Source organism: Mauremys mutica, chromosome 3 (assembly GCF_020497125.1).
Source record: "Mauremys mutica isolate MM-2020 ecotype Southern chromosome 3, ASM2049712v1, whole genome shotgun sequence".
Taxonomy (NCBI): Eukaryota; Metazoa; Chordata; order Testudines; family Geoemydidae; genus Mauremys; species Mauremys mutica.
The window spans coordinates 90,841,597-90,858,999 of NC_059074.1; the positions used below are offsets into that span (position 1 = coordinate 90,841,597).

At 41.8% G+C, this 17,403-nt stretch overlaps 1 protein-coding gene across 1 annotated transcript in view; it reads left to right on the forward strand.

The window, feature by feature from the left end:
* The window catches only part of SLC35F1 (solute carrier family 35 member F1), a 373,073-nt gene that overhangs the window by 290,643 nt on the left and 65,027 nt on the right, over window positions 1–17,403 (forward strand). The window contains exon 3 of the mRNA XM_045009629.1: window positions 8,752–8,879. Within this exon, the coding sequence (XP_044865564.1) occupies window positions 8,752–8,879 (128 nt within the window). The remainder of the gene's footprint in view (window positions 1–8,751; window positions 8,880–17,403) is intronic.

A 17,403-nucleotide genomic window follows, 5' to 3' on the forward strand; every position in this document is an offset into this window, starting at 1 on the left:
GCAGCTGGCGCACCCTTGTTTGCCCCTTGCATCTGCTTCCTGACTTCACTGTGACAACAACTCACAGCATAGAAAGCACCTGAGCCTCACCGGCCAGATAAGAGGCTAGGCAAAGTGCCCATGCACCCTTGTCCCATCCAGTGCTAATGGCCACCGACTCAAAGGTTAGTAAAAAGGCAACGGGGCCATCCCCTGAAACCATCTTACAGAGCCCCAGGCCCACTGTTAGATTTCCAGTCCCCTAACTGGAACTCATCAGCCTCTGCAGGGGCTGTTGCTGTACCTGGGCCTGCTCCTTGAGGAGTTCTTGTAATGTTCATTACTGCTCTGCCTGCCAACCTAGAAGTGTTTGCCTCTCCGCCAGCTGCATCTCCTTTTGTTGTTCCACTAGCCAGCGCAGCATCTCGCCCATTGTGCCCGGAACCCCTGCCTTCGTGCAGGTCACCCCTCAAGTCTCCTTCTCTCAGCTGAGATAGTTAATGATCCCGGATAAGCCCGAACGTGTCACAGGGCCCCTTGGTCACTACTTCACTGTCTAGCCAGTTCATGTGGTCTCATGGTCACAAACACACATCCAGTTGTTACCCTGCTCATTGTGTGTGTGTGTGTATTTATTGCTTTCTTGCAAAGTATAATAGTGTACTGCCAGATTACAGCAAGAGGTGCTTTCCCCACAGCCTTCACTCCTCAGCCAGTTTCACCTTCTAAACTCCCCCTAGCTTCCAGTTCTTTCCACTTATATCCTCCCAATTACATCATTAGACCAGTGATTACCACCCAGGTTCTCATAATCTCCCAACAGAAAGTGTTCAATTGGTTATAGCTGAGCCTGCAGCCTTCCGCAGGCTGCAGCCACATCAGTGACCAGGGTGCTACTATTAGTGCCTGTCACAGTACCACTGATACACAGGCCCTCACTAGGGTGCATGTAGAATTGAATTCACCCCCCATTCCTCCTGGCACTCCTTGGCATGCATGGAAGGGGCAGCAGAGGGGGAAGCAGGTATGCTGCTACACTCCATCAGGGGATGCAGCTCACCACCCCATGTGCTTGGCCAGCTCAGGTGCTATCTCATGAAAATACTTGTAGAAAATAGCTATCTCACATATACTGAGAGAAGATTTCTTTCTTGGTGATCAATTTAGATAGGTAAACATGTGTAAAGAACTAGCGCATCAAGGAAATGTTAGTAAAATAGATGATCATACTGGGGTGCAGGGGAAATTAAACACAAATCATGAAATTAAGACAAATGCTAAATTTGACTGCCTTAGTATGTATGCAGCATGTGAATGAAAGCAAAAAAGTGTTGCATGAAGGAAAATGCGGTTTAATCAGGAGATTTTTGTCAGGAATAAATTCAGTATTTCAGTCCTGCTGAATCTGTGTACACTGCCCAGGTTGTCAGGGGTGAGACTGACACCCACAGTGAATCCAAACCAAGCTCCAGCCCTGCTGTACACTTGCTTCATAAATTCCTTTCGTTACTGCTGTTCACTGCTCAGAGTCTTCCCTTTTGAACCTGGTGTTTTGCAGTTTGGAATATCTCAGGAAAAGACAGAGCTTGTATTTGACGTTAAACACCACTCTCAAAATACGCATTTTTCTTTTGTTTTCTTTTGTGTTAAGTTTTGTCATTAGTCCAGAAAGGATGTAAAAGCAAAAGAAACAGAGAGAATACACAACAACTGAGAATATCAGTTGAAGTGTAGCTGGTTTCATTTCCATCCAAACATTGCTTTGTCTGTATGCTGTTCAGTCAGATGTCATGTCAGTAGATCTGTTTTTAAAGGGAACGTACTCTGACTAGGTTTGATTGAGCACCACAGACAGAGTGATTTATGGTTGGAAGCTGAAGCTGGTAACAAACACATCACCAAAGCCTCGCTGGCAAGGGGATTCCTTAAGCGATGTCTCTAGTCCATTTATAAAGTCTTTAGACATGATGAAAGATTCTGTGCTGCTGATTCTCAATGATCAATATTCCATGAAGAAAACCTAGTAATTGGTCTTGGACATTCTTATAATTGCAAACACATGTCTTTAGCAATTGATGCAGCTGATTCTGGGCATGACAGGCATTTCTTCAGTCAATGCCAACTTGATCAAAAATTATGTGTTTGGTTACAAACAGAGGATGGATATATCTATTCATCTTGGGCTATGGATCTATCACTCCATTATTTAATCAATCTGCCCATCTCATAATTGGTTATGAAGTCTATCTGTGTTACTGAAGTCCTTTGCAAAATGTTTCGGTCTTCTGGATTTTAAACTGCTTAAAGTTTCTTAAAGAAAAAATGAGAAAGGGAAAATATAGATGTCGCCAATAACTTTTGTACCTCTTCCACCCCAAAAGGTAAACAAGTTGCATATTGTCATAGCGTATCCTATTGTTAGGGACCCGCAAGTTCTCATGCTCACTAACATACTCAGAAATCTTGGAGTACAGAGCTAATTAAATTAGATCGACCCTCCAATGAAGTCTGAACTCCAAATGCTGAAAAACTAGCAGTATTCCCATTTTTCTGCTCTGGTTTCTAGTAAAACTTTCAGTAGTAACATCCTGATCTTGATTGGACATCTCTGCTTGTAATGCACTGACTGGAGAAGGAAGATGTTTTCAGTCTCAGGCCTAATTGGAACACAAGAGAGATCAAGTCTTAGCCCACTGAGCATTAACTGAGATGAGTCTCTAAAATTCTGGAATTCCCAGACTAGCTAAAACAACCTGATGTGCCTCCTATCACCAGCTGGGGTCCCCACAATTTCTGTCTGGGCATACCCAGTCAAGGAATGGACTCTGCTCAACACAGAGAAGAATATAGTCTTAGGAAGTCTCAAAGTAAGGCAATTATTTTTCCCAGGCCAGGATGAATACAATGAGGAGGAAAATACAGACTTCCAGGGGAGACAATGAAGAAGAGTGGTGCTCTAAGAGGAGGTCCCACTATGGATTGCCATTCTTGTGGATTACAGAATGATTTTGGGGGAAAATCTTAGTTAACTTCCTCATCTTCCACTTCAGCGAGGTTTCGGAAGGGTAGCTAAATTTCTTCCCCAAAAGGTTGACTAAAAAACTAAAACTCTTAGATAACCCTCAGCAAGTGTAGAATATGAATGACAAGCAGATGTCCATCAGTCCTGGCCTTGAAAAAATGCATGTCAGAGGATGTTACTGAGATTAAAATTACTACCAGTCCGTCTCATGTAGGGAACACTTTGCAGAGGTTAACATCCAGGCTTGGAGCTGTCAAAGGTTGCATTTCTACGTGGGGAGTTCACATATGGACTCACAATGTTTGAGACGAGGGCATGCTAAAGTAATAACAAAAGCCCTACAGTTTCAGAAGTGAGTTTGGACAGTCTGGGGGCTGACTGGGATGTAGATTTGGAAATTTCTGTTGATGTGCTTAAGTGCAGAGTGGAAGGCACAATATGGAAAAAATCACCTTTTGAATTTACATATATTGACTATGTAGCACAATTTATCCTTTACATGCATTGGGGCCCTCTTAGCTATTTTTTAAGTAATAATGAGAACTGTTGGCAATGCGGAGGCACACCAACATCTCTATTACCTTGGTGTAGAATTCCCTAAAAAGAGAGTCTTTTGGAATAATGTGTGCACAAGGAGAAGCTTTATTTTAGATATAAGACTTGGAGTGAAAACCAGAAATATTCCTACCAGCAATCCTTAGTTTTAACAGACAGCTGAGTAAACACCAGAACCTGTTTCTGTGGACTGACCTCATGGCCAGATTGTCTCTCAAAAGTTGGAGGTCTAGCCAGGGAGCAAACTGAGAATTGGTAATATAGTCCGTCAGAACTGGCACCTCATTAACCTCTGGCATTTGAAAGAGAAGTGAGCCTTCGGACTCCTGTGGTCGCCATTTATTATGTTAACGATTGATAGTAGAGTTGCAGATGTAAGCAGAGTCAGGATGAGCTCTACTCTGACATCTGGTGGTGAATTATGGCGAGTGTGGAAAAAAATTTCAGGAGCTGATCTTGTTTGCATAGGCATACCCACCCCGCCTAGCATAGCCCACGGCAGCCTAAAATGGTCACTTTGACAGCTGTGGGATCCCCAATTTCTCTGTTATTGGGGCAGGAGGAATAAAGTGTTGTTACCCTGATTATGTGAATGAGGGACTATGAACCTGTTTTATGACAGAGGATCTCACCATCAACTAAGTCGCACTCGCTAGACAAGGGACATGGGTGCCAAAACCCAGTGAATTGAGAGAGGTTGGGGATTGGTGTGTGTACCTGATGGTATGGGCCCCTTTTGAGGGCCTGGAAACACCAATTGCACCTTCTCCTCTCTCCACTGTTGAAGAGCAGAGCTAATTTTGATTCCATTAGGAGTCCATCTAGAGGCTGCTGAGCTGAAATCACTTTGGGCCAATGGTGCACCAGCACTGGGGCTCCCCTACTACAAGCTGAAATCACTAAGAGCTGAAATCACTAAAAGAGCTAAACTTACTGAGCTGAGATCACTGAGTGCTGTGTTAACTAGTGGGGGAGCCTGAAGATCTACCGCTAAGCAGCTGGCAGAGCGGAGCAGTTTGCAGCACGGTTGGAGCAGCCCACATAACAGTGAGAGGAGCAGAGCCGAGCTGAGCAGTTTGTGGGACGGTTGAAGCGGCCCATGGAACAGTGAGCGGAGTGGAGCGGTTTGTGGGGACGGCTGAAGCGGTTCATGGATCGGCTGGAGGAGCGGCACAGCTGGTGGAGTGGAGCCGTTCGTGGTGAAGGCTGCAGCAGAACTCCATGGAGAGGCGGGGCAGTCGGCCCCGGCCCATGTAAGGTGCCCCTTAACACCCTGTGTGCCCCCCATCCATTTCCACCCAGGCTGGGGGGGTAAAACTCTGCAGATAAACTTTTGAACTCTGGGGCGGCACTGACCAGGGACAGAGACTTTTGGGTTGTTGGACTTCGGGGTGATTGGACTTAAGACCCTAAGAGGAAAAGGACATTGCCAAAACTTACTTGGTGGGTCTTTTGCTCATGGTTTATGTTATGAATCCTGTTTGTGGTGTTTCCCCAATATGATGCCACATTGTTTCCCTCCTTTATTAAAAGGATTTTGCTACACTCAGACTCTGTACTTGCGAGAGGGGAAGTATTGCCTCCTAGAGGCACCCGGGGGTGGTATGTAATTATCCCAGGTCACTGGGTGGGGGCTCAAGCCGGTTTTGCATTGCGTTATTGAAACGGAACCCCTGGATACTGAACCCACCCCTTGTTGCTGCCAACTCAGAGGGGCAGAAGGGTTACACAAGTAATATGAAATACAGTTTACAGTATTGTTGAACTACACCTTTTGTTACCCAGCAATGGTTTAGCTATTTCTAGTCTATTTACTCATTTAATCATCTGTCTTATTTCTGCTTTTCTTGAACTTGGGTTCTGTGGTGACCTTTGCTATTCTTTCATTGTTTCCTTAATGTGTTTCCTTTTTTTCAAAATGATTGTATATGTTACATGCAGGATTATAGATACAAAATCTTGTATTATAGATTATCCTCTGTTTAACTTCCTTTTCTCAGTTTGTGATACTAAATCAAGACAATACACATTACATCCAAAAAAAAAAAAGGAGAAAGGAGAAAACATGTTACCATTGGTCCATTGGGGGTCAATTTGGTAAAGACACTCTATATTGTGTTGTACTGTAATTTAAGCCATCCTGGTCAGATTATGTGCATCCATTTTATCTGATATGTAAATATAATTATTTAAAGCCATGGTAATCTATTTCACCATACCTGCCCCACTTTGGTTTGTTTCAGAGCAAATGATTTGCTGTTCATGACTTACCAGTGCAAGCTAATGCTTTTTTTTATTTCTTAAGATTCTTTATTTCAGCCTTTATTGTAATTTTCCATTAATTTCACAAGTTCTCCCAGTTGGTGCGGGGAGATCTATGACTGAACTCCCAGTAGCATTGATAGTACTCAGCTGTGTAAACTTTCCTCCCCACTGCATTTATAAGGCAATAGACCCCTTCAACTCCACTGGTGCTCAACTCACTTCCCAATAGTACTATTTATAAAACAGAAAGAGGGCCCTAATGTAATTGTAAATAACTTTGCTCTGAATTTAGCAATCTAAAGTTACTTAAGCACTTCATATTTTAAGAGAGTCTTGATCTTTCAATCAACACCACTTTTTTTCCGCCTTGGTCTTTTCTTTCATTCTATTCCAAGCACCCCATATCTCTGGAGCACAGGAATTAAGCCCCAATTCAGAAAACAGTTGAAGCATGTGCAATGAGATTTCAACAGCTTCTCAAAGTTAACTTCATGCTTATGTGCTCCCTTGAATAGGCATGGATTTAAGCAGGTGTTCAGGGACACCCTTAAGAGCAGGCAAAGGAGGATGGTTGTCCTGGGTGCCAACTTCCAGGAGTACCAAATCTGGGGTTGGCCTTGCAGGTGCTTAAGTGCTTTGCTGAAACAGAACTTTAATATTGACAAGTATCAGCATTAATTCCCCCACTAATACTGTAGCACACTATATGACTCAATGAACCCTGCAATGTTCCAGAACTTGATTTCATTATTTTTAATCTCTCTTTAAAAGTAAGGAAAAATATCACTTCAAAGCTTTAATATGCCTTTTCATTACACTGGCACTTTTCAATGCGGTGTTTTAAGGGTATGTCAAATCATTTTGGCACTGTAACTTTTTGGGATACATTTTCAAAATCCCTGGAAAGGATTTACCTGTGTGACTTGCACTGATGTTAATCACGTGGCTAAATCCCCAAGTGCTGCTTTGAAAATTCATCACTTTCATGTTCAAAAAATAAGCAGACTCAAAGGAAAAAGTTTCTCTGTTTTGCATCCTCAAATCAACACAGAGGCATAAAGTTATAGCATGTTTCAAATATATTGTGCTGTGCAACATCATAAACCAGAGTGTTTTTGCAGCCAAAATCACTTAAAGCATAAAGGTTAATGGAAATGTCTGATGTGGTAGAAGAGACCAACTCATTCGAATCCAGATTCTTAAATTACTTATTGGATGTCATCTGAGCAAAGTAATCACATTCCTGACTCCTGCTGTTTCTGTGCTTCTTTCTGCAAGTAAACAAAGTCTGGTCTTAACCTACCAAAAGTTATATTCTCAATGTCACGGCCAGTACAGCAAATAATTAGGATGCTGCCTCATGATACCCCCATTGCAAAGAGTGCATGTGAGTGTATTTCTTAATGAACAAATGTCCTATGAATCACAGTTTTGGTTGGGGAAAATGCTCAGGATTAAATCCTGGCCCCATTGAAGTCAATGGCACCACTCCTATATATTCCAGTTAAGCCAGTTTTTCACGTCCAAGCTTTTGGACGAGTATCTGAAGTATTTGCTGCTTTCATCTGCAACAGTAGGTTAGAATTCTCATGAGATTTCAGACAGTCCTCCTCCAGGTTGTTCCAGAAATGCCAAGAGGCCACCTTTTCCTAGGAGATGGTAGCACATCTGTTACCCATTTCAGCTGGAACCTAGAAATACATGGGCTCACATGACAATGAAGAATAATAGGGGTGCAGTTGGGAAAGCTGATGAAATTTTTTCAAACCTTTTAAAGGTTTTGGTGTCTATTTGGAATAATGTTCAGTTTATTTTTTTATCCTATTTTGCCCATTGGTAATTGTGGTTACAGCTGACACTAAAAGGATTTGTGGAGACACACAAAAATATTAAATTGATGGAACTTTTTCTAACTTCCCAAATGGTTCCCATTCAGGTCAAGCTTTATTACAGTGGTTCAGGTCAGCTCTAATGTCCATATTTAGACTATAAGCTCTTTAGGGCAGTGGCTGTCACTTACGATGGGTTTGTACAACTCCTCACACAAGGATTGGGGCCCTGCAGGTGCCACCACAATGCACATAAATAATAGGGTTATCTGTCCCTGGTGAATGTGTGTTTGGTTTCCTTTGAACTGAGAACAGTAATAATCTTGGCCCAGAATTAGAACTGTCTGACCTTTCCGAAGTTATGGATTTGATGTGCAAGCCATGTTGTGCTGACAGTCTTCATGTAGTAGAAATTAAGTATTGTGTGACTGGCAGGATTCCATTGCCAGGGCATTGAAGAACAAATCTAGTTGCTCAACAATTGACTCTGGAAGCAGAGCTACCAGTCATGCAAGATCTGTTTGTCTCTGTGCAACCTTTCTCTAAACTAGTCCTACATTTTTGAATCTGCACCTAAGATCACAATAACTTTCCTTTAAACTTTATAATAAGCCTGATTATTCTGTTACTGTTCTGCTTGGTTACTCTGATACCCTTACATACTGTTGCTGTCCTACTTTAAATGAGAACCTTTTGCATCATGTTTTACATCATATTTATTATTCTGTAGTCAGGACATTCATAAACTGAACAACAAAATATTCTTAGGAAATATTACCAAAAATTGTTTAAGTTCAAATCATTTTTCATGGCAAGTTTTTAAAACCCAAGTGAACTGAAAACCCAGACAACCAGCTTGCTTTGTGGTGTTGAATTGAAAGACAAATAAGGTGTTAGTTTTTACCTACCTAAAATACCTTGTAAATATTTCAGTTTTAACTATATTTAAGTCACAATCTGGATTTATGTTCAATTGAATCTATCCACTAATTGGATTGCATAAGATTCTATAGTATAATCTCTCATGAGACATAGTTTGTTGTGGGTGTGTTTCTAACTCTTTATATGTAATTGTATGTTTGTTTTTATCTACCAACACAGGAGAAGAAAACTTGTTGGCAATTTTGAAACGGAGATGGTGGAAGTACATGATCCTGGGGATAATAGATATAGAAGCCAATTACCTGGTAGTCAAAGCTTACCAATACACCACTCTTACTAGTGTACAGGTAAGTACTCAGATGATTTCCTCTCTCAGGGTTTGATTCTGCACCAAGTCAATGGTAAAGTCCCCATTCACTTCAACAGGGCAGGATCAGAAACCCAATTCCTTCTTTGTCTTCCTCTTTATAATGTCTCACACTCATAAAATGATGTCTTTTTTTTTGTTTGTTTTCATCTTTTGCTAATTTTAATGCTGACCATTCTGCAATCTGTAGAAAAAGAAAATGTTGTGTAAATTACTCACTCTCAGATGTTTGGGGCTAAGCTACTTGGCTTGGTCCTTTAATAATATATTTTAAAGAGTAAACACCCATTTGTGTAGACTCAGTTTGTAATTGGAAAATTACAACCACATTTTTCACTGTCCTAAATCAAGTAATCACGTGCATTTATTTCAGGCACAGTTTGCCCTCTCCAAAAATCACCAAAAACTCCCAAAACAAAACCCCATAACCCTCCTCCCCCAACACACAAACACAATAGGAACAGTCTATTTAAAGGTATAGCCTGTAAATTTTAAAGACTTAGGTTTTTTCCATTATAACGGAGAAAAAGTAATAGAAATTCATAATGGAAAATGTATATCTCTGGACATAGCTACACAAATTGATGTTGATCATTCTGAAATAAAACATTTCCACTCTATATAATGTCTAAATAGCATGGCACCCTTAGATAGTCTGATCGTATTTATACCTTACTTGCTTGAAACTTGCTATAAAGCCAGTTAAAATAAATAAGCAGCAGTTAATGTCCTGAAAAAGCAGAGATAATTAAGAACATATCTCTTCCATGCTTGAGTGAGCAGTGTTGGTACTAAAAACCGAATTGTGCCTGAATAAGATGCAAGAATGAGGGGAAACTTTGCAGTTTTAAGGATTATATGAAACATTTCAAATCAATGTGAGCAACTATAAGTGATTCTGCTTCCAGAATTTGGCTTTCAGACTTCTTTGAAACACAAATACGTCTTTAAAATTACCTGTAGCACCTTTTCAAAGGAAATTATTGAGAACTTAATAACAATCCTACCCCCCCACAACACACAAATAACTCTGTTATTTTATACCTAGTGGAATGGAAAAATCTATCATCATAAAACCAAAATCAATACTACTATTTTTGTATCGATCTCCCTGAGCAAGGTTCTACACTACTTATACGGGCACACAACCCCCTGTACTTGGTCTTTATAGGTCTTTGTATCTGTCTATGTATCTGCCTTTCTCATTCACCCATATAAATGTGCTTCAGCAGCCTGGTTTGTGAATTATTTGGCCAGTTCTAAAAACTGGGTAAGTAACTAAAATAATTAATTGAAATATCGTGAACATTGTCAAATTAAATACTTGATGGAATTATTTGACCAGCTCTGTGATAGATTTAGTGATACAATCAATTTTTGTAAAAGCTTATTTTTTGCTGCCACATTGTATTGTGATCTCCCATCCAATTTGCTGCCTACTGAGACCCCAACATTTCCACATTTGTACGTCTCACTGAATATTTTTGAGCTTGCATTTTCCTAAACTGAATCTTCTTTTGTTGTTTATTGCCCATCTTTCTAGTTTCTCTATGCTCCTTTGCATCATTTATCCTCACTGGTGTTCAGAGCTCCTCACAAGAAGGTCTCATCTATGCATTTCATTAAGCTACTGTTGTTTCATTAACACTTAATTTCTGCCATGATGGATCTTATGGAGAACAGAGAAAGAGGGTAGAGCTAGGATCCTCACTCTGTCCATGCAGAGGCAGGTGGAAATAGGAGAAATGCCATAGGAGAGAGACTGCTGGCCCTTTAGTCCTCTTGCACACAGAGGTGGTAAAGGGGTTCTATTCTCCTTCCTACACGGCTTGGAGGAGAGAAGAGCTGGAAGTTCAAATGCCATGCGGCCTTTTGCCAAGAAAATGGCACTGTAGTGTCTCCCATTCCCATAGCTGTCCTGGATTGTCTTAGGGCTTGTCCAAACATGGAGTTATTCAGAAATATTGATTTGTGCTTTAAATTCACACCCTAACTTAATCCAAATTAACTTTCAAGTGTAGATGAGCCCTAAAAGCAGGCAGACTGAGATGAGCATAAATCAATGGGTTGAGATGAGGAATGAACCAAATAACACATTTCATGAATTGTGGCCCAAGTTTTACTATACCCAGGAAATATCATAAAAATAGTGCATCATTAAACTTGAACAAAAGTTCCCTGGTTGCTGACAGGGAAAGAAGATGGAAGAAGGGAAGTTGGTAAAAAGATTGATGAAATCAAGCTGTTCCAAGGAACTCATTTATTAGAAAGGGAACAGAACTATTCTCTTCAGAGCATCTCCTATGAGATGCTGCATGCCATCAACACAGAGTGGGAGGCATTCAATCCTTTTCAGAAATGGCCCTAAGAAACCTGGGTCAGACTTTCAGTGTAAATCATTACAGCTTCATGAGAAGCCAGTAGAACTATGCTGATGTGCAGCAGCTGAGAATCTAGCCCTTTGACTGTGTTTAATAAGAATCTTATTCTGGACGGATTTTACACTAAGTCTTCTCTGACATGCGGAGAATAAGTGTATTGTTGCACTTCTTTAACAGCTTAACAATGACACTTCAATGAATGAGAAATCTTTCACTATTTTTATAGCAGTGGTATATGGACCATTTCAGTAGAAAATCAGCTTTACAACATACACCCTTTATCACATGGAGTCTCTGCTCCATCATGCAAAACTAACGTGTAAATGTACTGAGCTTGGGGTGCTTTTAGGAAAGAAACATTAGGCAGCTCCCAGCAAAAATCCAAAGTTTAATTAGAAAATTAAACTTTTAATAAAACCGATTTCCTGTTTTAGTTTCAGTTTACAACTGCAAACCCTCTGGTAGTGTTTGCCAAACAGCATTATGCTTTTTAGGATTGTCAGATTTTCCAATGTAAACAGGAACTCAATCTTGTTTCTATGCATGTTATCCCACAGTGTCTGTGAGAAAGACATAAAATGCCACCCCTCTTTCCCCGCTGCCCAACGCCCACACATCCCCTAAAACATCCCCTTATAGACTTTGGTCCTTTGGGCTAGAATAGAAAGGGGTTTCTAGTGAGTTTTTCATATACGTTTCATAATATCTGTTCAAAACTGCCAGTTGTTCAAGCTAATGGGGTTACACTGGCATAAATGAGAGCAGAATGTGGGCCATATCATTAACTTCTGGATGTGCTTCTGGTTAAATATTTCAAAGTTCTTCCACAGTCACTGTCTGACAGTGAGTTGTTCAGTTCAATTGGCTCCCGGATGCACCATTGTGAGATGAAAACAAAGCAGCATTATGTCTAGTACCACAATATTCTCTCTTTTTTAATAATATAAATGTCAGGAGACTCATACTGTAGAGTAGGTTGTGTATAACAGTTTGGTTTAAAGCCACTCTGAATTTCATATTTTACATGTCAGGGTATAAGCCAATCACTAACTGCCTGGAGTTAGGAAGAAATTTCCACCAGGGCAGATTATTATGTAATTTTCCATTTCTATCTTCCTTTAAACATCTGGTATTGGCCAAGATTAGAGCAAAGGATATGGGACTAGAATGACCATTGGACTCACCCAATATGGCAGTTACTGTAGTATAATGCAGTATTTCCATTGTGCATCTGGCATCTTGGCACTGTGGCATAATGGTCATAAAATCAGTCTGGCCCTCTTATGGTTTCAGTCTGTCCTTTGTGCATCTACATCATGGCCACTGAGGAATGGCCGGAGGGCAGCAGATGCTACCTTACAGAAAAGCCGTTCCTTCCCAGCTGATATGTCTCATAACATGTTCTTTCATTTAAAAATTCCTGCAGCGAACCAAGAGAAAGGGCAGTATGGTTTGGAGCAGAGTAATTCACCCAATAGATAAATTTGAACACACCAGAAACTGGCCATTCAAGATGCACCAATGTACTATAGTCTATAGACAGATCACATTTAATTGTCTCAGACAGCTGAGTCCTGACTCCCGAATGGCTATGAACTTGTAAAATATTTTCTATTTTGCCTATCTATTTTGTGATAAATTAACCTAACCTGCATTGAGTGATGCAGTCCTCTCGCATTTCAGCTGTATCGGGTGTATAGAGCATATCTAATAGTCCTGTGTACATTCGAACCAGCTCCCTGAGGGCTGACTTTAAGATTATACAGTAACTTCTAAGACTGTATGAGGTATTACTTTCCCTATTTATCTTTGCTGTTTTTACATGTCCCTGGTGTAGTTCTATGGAAGGTTTAGTAACTATTCAAGAGATGTTTTAAGATACCACTTTCCACTTCAGATAAAACTCTTTTCCCCAAGGTAATAAGAAGTTCTGAATTTCTTTGTTTAGGTCTAGACTCAGTATTCACATAAAGTATATTTTTTTGAACTTCATTTTCCTGGTACTGTATTTACAAGATATTACATCATGCTCATCTTACCTGTGTTATAAAGTTTTCTGTTAAACATATTGTGTGTGATACAAACATATCTAACTTGCCTTCCAGCTCAGTTCTTCCCCATTTTATCATACAGCATTATGAGACAGATTCTGCTCCCTCTCCCCGTTTACTCACATTCAGTAGTAGTGCTTTTTCCCCCAGCAAGCAGTCCCATTCATTTCAATGAGATTGCTTTCAGAGTTTGGTGTAGTTCATCATGAGTAAGGGATCTGGCTCTATTTCATTAGATGAAATACCCTTTCCAATCTGATTGGCCTCATAATAACAACTATCTTTCTCCAAGATGGTAGATTCGATCTCTTTAAATGTTTATGTGCTTTATGATGCTGGCAGGAAACAAACTTTGAATACATGGGTGCTGAACATTTGAAAGTCTGGCTTTGAGCTCTTTTGAAAATCTGGTCCCAAATGTCTAAAGACTGAGAATTTCACATTCATTTCCAAAATCCAGGTCTTCAGCACAGCAGCCAAATACCATCTCATCACTTAGGCCAGCCCTAATTAGTCCCTGAGTCTCAGGGCTTGGCTACACTTGAGAGTTGCAGCGCTGGGAGTTACAGCGCTGGTCATACAGCTGTGTAGGGAAAGCACTGGTGTGTGGCCACACTCACAGCTTACCAGCACTGCAGTGTGGCCACATTTGCAGCATTTGCAGCGCTGTTGGGAGTGATGCATTATGGGCAGCTATCCCAGCGTTCAAGTGGCAGCAACGTGCTTTTCAAAAGAGGGGGGTGGGGTGTAGTGTGACAGGGAGCGGGGGAGAGAGAGAGAGAGAGAGTGGATTTTTGGAGCCAACACTAGCTCCCTGCCATGCAAAATCAGAAAATTTTCCTGACCACTTAGTCTTAACTGCAAACAGTCTGCAGACCAGATAAGCAGCACGGACTCCCTTTCTCCCCCTCCCCCCCCCTTTCTCTCGTCAAGCAAACACTCAACCCCTGTGAATGAGGCAGGCAGGGGTTTATCTCATTTGATTGTTCACGGTCAGTTACAGATTGATCACAGCAAACAGGAGCTGTGTTTGTTTTTTAGATAAGCAGCTCCGGGAGCCCCAGAGCCCCGAGTTCACAACAAAACAAAGAGAGGCTGCATAACAAAACAAAGAGAGTAATTTAGTTAAAAGCATTCTGGGATATCTCCTAATACCCTGGAGGCCAATAACAGCGCTGGTGTGTGGCCACACCTGATGAGCAGCGCTGCATCACTAGCGCTGCACTCGTTATTCCCCAAGCAGACCAGGTGTTCAGCCAGCGCTGCAGCCAGGGAGTTGCAGCGCTGGATGTGCCTTGCAGGTGTGGACAATTACTAAGTTGCAGCGCTGGAAAGCCTCCACCAGCGCTGCAACTCTCAAGTGTAGCCAAGCCCTCAGCTACATGCAGTGCAGTATATGTTGTTCTGTTGTATTATCTGGTATTAATTGTTTTCCTTATTCTACATCAAACAACTCTTTAGGCTGCTTCTTCAAAGCTCTCTGCCACAGTACTATAGTGTATGCATACGGAGCCACCAAAAAAAAGACCATTGCAGAAGGGAGAGCCATTTTTCTAAATGGTGATTTATCTGGTAATTTATTCCTTGGGCACGCAAGCCTTTGACTGGCATGATAAAAACGAAGATAGTAAAACCTCAGATTTATAGACATCTGGAGACCAACAATAAAAGTATGTTCTTTGAGTTATTTTCCCTGTAGTTGCTTCCACTTCAGGATGTGCGTGCCTCCGTGCATTGTTGGTCAGAGATTTTGTCAGCAGTGTCCATTAGTCTGCCACTGTGCCCTGCACATTCTTGTGCTCCAGAGCAAGGATACAAATATAGGAAGGGCAGGCACACTGTGGCTCCCATTCCTTCTCAATTTCCTGTGGCTTGATATGGAATGTCACGATGTCCATTTTAGCTCCATGCAGCTTGCTGTTTTCTTCTCTTAATTGTTCTTTCTTTTTTCCTTAACTTTTCTTTATTTTTGGTTATTTAGCAAAAATGTGTGGGTTTTTTGGGGGGGGGATCCCCCTTTCCTCTTTTTTTGCCTAGTTGGGACCAGCATTCTGATTCATCCTCCTCTAGCCTTCCTAAAATGTTATGCCCAAAAGTCTGGGCTTCAAACCCTGTCACACCTGCCCCAGGTATTTGCCCTGCAGCAACAGGCATTCTATCTGCCTCCACTGTCTCAGAGAGACTCACATCCCTTCCAAATGTAAGGTCTGCTCTGGATTCAAAAGCAGATGCAGAAAATGGAGGGAGGACCGACTAAAATTCCATCTTATAGAGCATTTTCTGAGACCCACAGGGTCCAAATCTCTCCACCCCCGCATTTTGGCTTCACTGCCCAGTGCAGTGAATATTTGTGAATATTTTTGCTCTGGTAAGCAAAGACCCTGGGGATCCTTCAGAGTTGTCCAGACGTTTTAAAAAAGAGACCCAGTTCTCCAGAGGAAGAAACCAAGAGAAGAGCTAAGTCACCTCTCAAACTGGAACCAAGGAGACTAAACAGCCTGGCATGTGTACCACTGATGCTTCTATCTCCTCTACTACCGAGATCCGGCACTGACTAAAAAGACCATGCCAAATACTGAGAAGCCTTCTAGTAAGCAACCTCAAGTAGTATTACTGTCAGTACCAGACTCAGTGCCTCTGAAGTGTTACCCACACAAAATTCTCTGTTACACACACTCTAAGGCACTCAATTTTAACCTAAATTTGTTGCCCACACACTCTAGGACATCCCACCTCTACCCAGTTCCTAGGGCTCAATGCTTCCACCTCTACCTAGTTCCTAAGGCTCAAGGCATAACCCAGCTGATTTAGGCACCCTCCACCCTTTCCCAGTTTGTAGGGCTCCAGGCAAAAGGCACCTAATTTTACCCCTCTGTGGGCTCTGGGCACTGCTCCTCCGTGGGCTCAGAGCAAACACCGATTCCTTGTGGACTGAAGGCTTAATCTTTTGCAGGTTTACGGATCTTTTACCAATGAGAGAGCCTTACACAGTAATATCCTACTTAACCTCTATTTATTAACAATCACCAAAACAGAATGCACACGCTAAGCATACAATGCTCACCACTCCCAATAAGGCAGATGAACTTTTCTTGATGAATAGTCAGGATCAGGTCATCTGGGGGACTCCATCTTCTGCACAGTGTCATTGGCAGGGTGTGGAGGTCTGGCAGCTCTGATCTTGGGGCTGTGTCCTGGAGTTGGAGACCAATTCTGGACCCCAGGAGTTTGAACACTTTCATCCTCTTTCAACAGTTCAGAATGGTAACCCTACCACAGATACTTTCCTCATTGGAGATTGGTTTGTCTCCTTTGATGTTCAGGATGCCTGGTTTGTTTTTTATAGCCATACACCTGTCCCACAGACATTTTCTATGCTTCGTCATCGGCAGAGACCACTACCAATACGGTGTCCTACTTTTAGGTCTCTCCACTACCCCAAGATCTTTACCAAGATCCTCTCAGCCACAGCAGCCCATCTCTGCCAGATGGAAATAATTATATTTCCCTATCTGGATGACTGGCTTGTAAAGGGTCACTCAGTTCTCAGCAACCAACAAGATCCTACCCCTATTCTTCTACTTGGGCCTCAGCTTCAGCTTGGAAATGTCAGCTCTCACACTTACACAACGAATTACCTTAACTGGGCCTACTGTGGCCTTCACCACCACCAGAGCATACTTACCCACACACAGGTTTGTTACAATGTCCAGCCTTATTTCCACAATACAGTAGAGCTCACAAGCCACAGTGAGGGCTTGCCTTCAACTCCTGGACCACATGGCAGCCTATACGTTTGTAATATATTTTTGGCAAGACTACACTCCTGCTATCTTCAGACTTGGCTGAGAACAGTCTAGGCATCCAACAAATAAAGTCTATCCAAGCAGGTGTCAATACCTCAAAGGGTCCTCAACTGTTTCAATTGGTAGAAGAATCCCCAAAAGGTCTATGTGGGACTTCCATTCCTGCATCCCCACCCTTCTGTGAAAAATGCCTTCCTGCTATTCTGGGGTGCACATTTTCAGGACTTCAGAGCTCAAGGCAAATGGACCCAACATGAGACCACCCT